Source organism: Austrofundulus limnaeus, unplaced genomic scaffold (genome assembly GCF_001266775.1).
Source record: "Austrofundulus limnaeus strain Quisiro unplaced genomic scaffold, Austrofundulus_limnaeus-1.0 Scaffold465, whole genome shotgun sequence".
NCBI lineage: Eukaryota > Metazoa > Chordata > Actinopteri > Cyprinodontiformes > Rivulidae > Austrofundulus > Austrofundulus limnaeus.
This window is the reverse complement of record NW_013952867.1, coordinates 420,832-423,601: the sequence shown is the minus strand read 5'-3', so window position 1 is coordinate 423,601 and position 2,770 is coordinate 420,832. Positions and strand designations below refer to the sequence as shown.

The window sequence follows — 2,770 nt, the reverse complement described above, 5'->3', positions numbered from 1 at the left end:
GTGTAAACAAATCATCACAGACACATTTTCATTATTTACCTCACTGTTCTGACATTTTGCAAATTATTTACTAAATGTTAAATTTCCAAATGTGTAAATCTAAATGTAAAAGTTAAATCTTAAAAGTAAATTTTACATTTAAATATTTCAGAATGGAACACAGCCTTTGATGTTCGTGCTAATGATGTCATCATCCTGAGACAAAAGCAAATGCTAATAATGCTAACACCTCACATCGTTTAAGATTTAATTTTTACATATATTATTTAACATTTTAATTTTACTTATCAAAATGTCGGAACTTCCCTGCTCAAGCTGCTGCCCCCACAACCCGACAAGCAGAAGGTAATAGATGGATGAAATGTAAGAGCAGTAAGCTAAATAACAATAAAATGTGGAAATTTGAGCATTTTACCCTCAGAAAGTGAGATAAATGATGAACATGTTAGTGACATTTTTTAACATTTTATATTACATTTGGCGCCCCACAGAACAATCTACAGMAAAATGTGTAAAAATCCTGTAAATTCTACTAAATGTCATCTTATTAAATCCTAACGAATAATAAAACACTTGATTGTTCATAATAAAACTTTAAATGAAATGACAAAGACAGGACAAACCTGGAATACCCATGATGCAAAGCAGTGGGTAGTAGATCTTCTGAACAGTGACGAAGACAGCAGCGCTGGTTTCTTCCATTTTTCACTTCCTGCTACTAAACCTGCAATAAAACCATCAATAAAACACAAGAGGATGTTTTATTACATAGTTTAACTACTTACAGTTTTAAACAAGGACATCATTTAAACACTGAGTAAATTAAGGTGAAAGTTTTGTGCAAATAAAGCTCTGAAACATGTGATGCCATGAAATAAASTATTAAAAATATCCCTAAAACATTTTCATTATTTTCTGTGTTAAATCCTAGTTAAACATTTTCCACAAACTTTTTATTATTTGGTTCACTGTTCTTACATTTTAATATTTTTTTACTAAATGATAATGTAAATATTAAATCCGAAATCTAAACGCGTAAATCTAAATGTAAAAGTTAAATCTTATATGTTGAAGTTTACATTTAAGTATTTCTGAATGGAATGCAGCCATTGGTGCTCCACTCTTGTTATGACGTCATCATCCTGAGACAATAGCAACTGCTAACGCTGCTAACTGTGTTAGCACTGCTAATGTGTCCCTACAAGACAGCAAACTTGCGGATGCAGATGGTGACAGAGCTGCACTTCAAACTGCCGGACCACAAGTACCACCCATATCGTTTTCAGTGAACACATTTTGATTTAAAATTTTAAATCCATCTTCAGCAGGGTTAGCAGAGTTAGCAGCGTTAGCAGAGTTACAAGTTTCTATTGTCTCAGGATGATGATGTCTAATGCTGCTAGCGCTACTAAAGCTGTTAATGCTGCGATCTATTCCAAAATACTTAATTGTAAACATTAACATTTAGCGACAACAGTTAAGATTTAACTTTTACGTTTTGATTTGCACATGTAGATTCAGGATATAATATTTACGTTATTTAACATTTGTATTTAAAATTTCGTAAAAATTAAAAGTGTTTGAACAGTGAGCTAAAATAAAATGTGAAAAACTTTAACTAGGATTTAACACTTAAAGTCAGCTAAATAATGAAATGTTTTAGTGACTTTTTTAACATATTGCTTGGCGCCCCGTACAATGATGTTTAAAACAAAATTAAGGATCAAAGTCTATTTTATATCATTAAAAAACTTCCTGCATCTGAATTTAATACTCAGATTAAAGGAAACATTGTTGAAAATATAACAAATGAGATGTTTTCAGGACTGTCTGAATAAATTGCATGCTCACATTAATAAGCAAGCTGTTTCAAAAGGATAAAAAGTTTGACTTCATTTATTAGAACTGAGTTTCATTTGAATTGTAATTTAGCAATAACACATAATTTATAATTTTATACAGTATTTTGTTTTGATTTTTGTAGTAATGTGGGTCTGTTAAACTGGTGGAACAGTGTGTTCAGAGTTAAACAGAGCAGACAGACAGACAAGCTAAACCAACTTGTTTTTTATAGTAAAATCTTCAGCTGATGACTCAAAATGGCAGATTTTATTGGCTGGATTTATCCGGCTGTGACCTCAGAGAGGGAAGGAGTGTAAATTTCTCCTGAAACCTGTTCTTTTTATTACTTTAACAGGGAAGCTGTTCTTCTGTGGTTGTTAGTGTCAATTATTTATTTTCTTTATGACATTTTGCTGCAGCACTGAACAGCTCATATCTCAACTCAAGTTATTTTAAAACAGAAAAACGAATCTATCAGTCTTAGGAATAATGAAGAGACATACCTGGTGTCTGCAGGGCTCCTTACAGCGATGAAAGTGTCATAAAGACAAGCAGAGCACATTCATCCAGCTGCTCGTGGCTCCACCAGACCAGCAGCTGGATCATATGAAGGAGGGACCTGTGAGGCTGCTGCTCCCAGGAACAGTCAGGGAGGAGGAAGGTGACGAGGAAATGATGTTCCAAGATGTTACCAGCTGAGAGCCTGACRGACCAGTGACAGTTCATGATCAGCTGAGGTTTTTGTCCTGATTATTTTACTTCATTCAGCCGAGGACCAATCAGAGCTCAGCATTTGTAGCTGCCAACCTACTGATCTGAGACAGTTCTTTCATCCATCCATCCATCCATCCATCCATCTTCTTCCGCCTATCCGGGGTCGGGTCGCGGGGGCAGCAGCTTCAGAAGGGAGGCCCAGACCTCCCTCTCC

At 34.8% G+C, this 2,770-nt stretch overlaps 1 protein-coding gene across 1 annotated transcript in view; it reads right to left on the bottom strand.

Moving 5' to 3' along the window:
• Positions 1-2,689, bottom strand: part of LOC106529783 (probable G-protein coupled receptor 139) — a 5,041-nt gene extending 2,352 nt beyond the window's left edge. Inside the window, exons 1-2 of the mRNA XM_014025287.1 lie at positions 2,346-2,689; positions 624-724 (exon numbers count right to left, since the gene is read on the bottom strand). Of these exons, the coding sequence (XP_013880741.1) occupies positions 624-702 (79 nt within the window). The 5' untranslated portion in view covers positions 703-724; positions 2,346-2,689. The remainder of the gene's footprint in view (positions 1-623; positions 725-2,345) is intronic.
• Between the last annotated feature and the right edge of the window lie 81 nt (positions 2,690-2,770).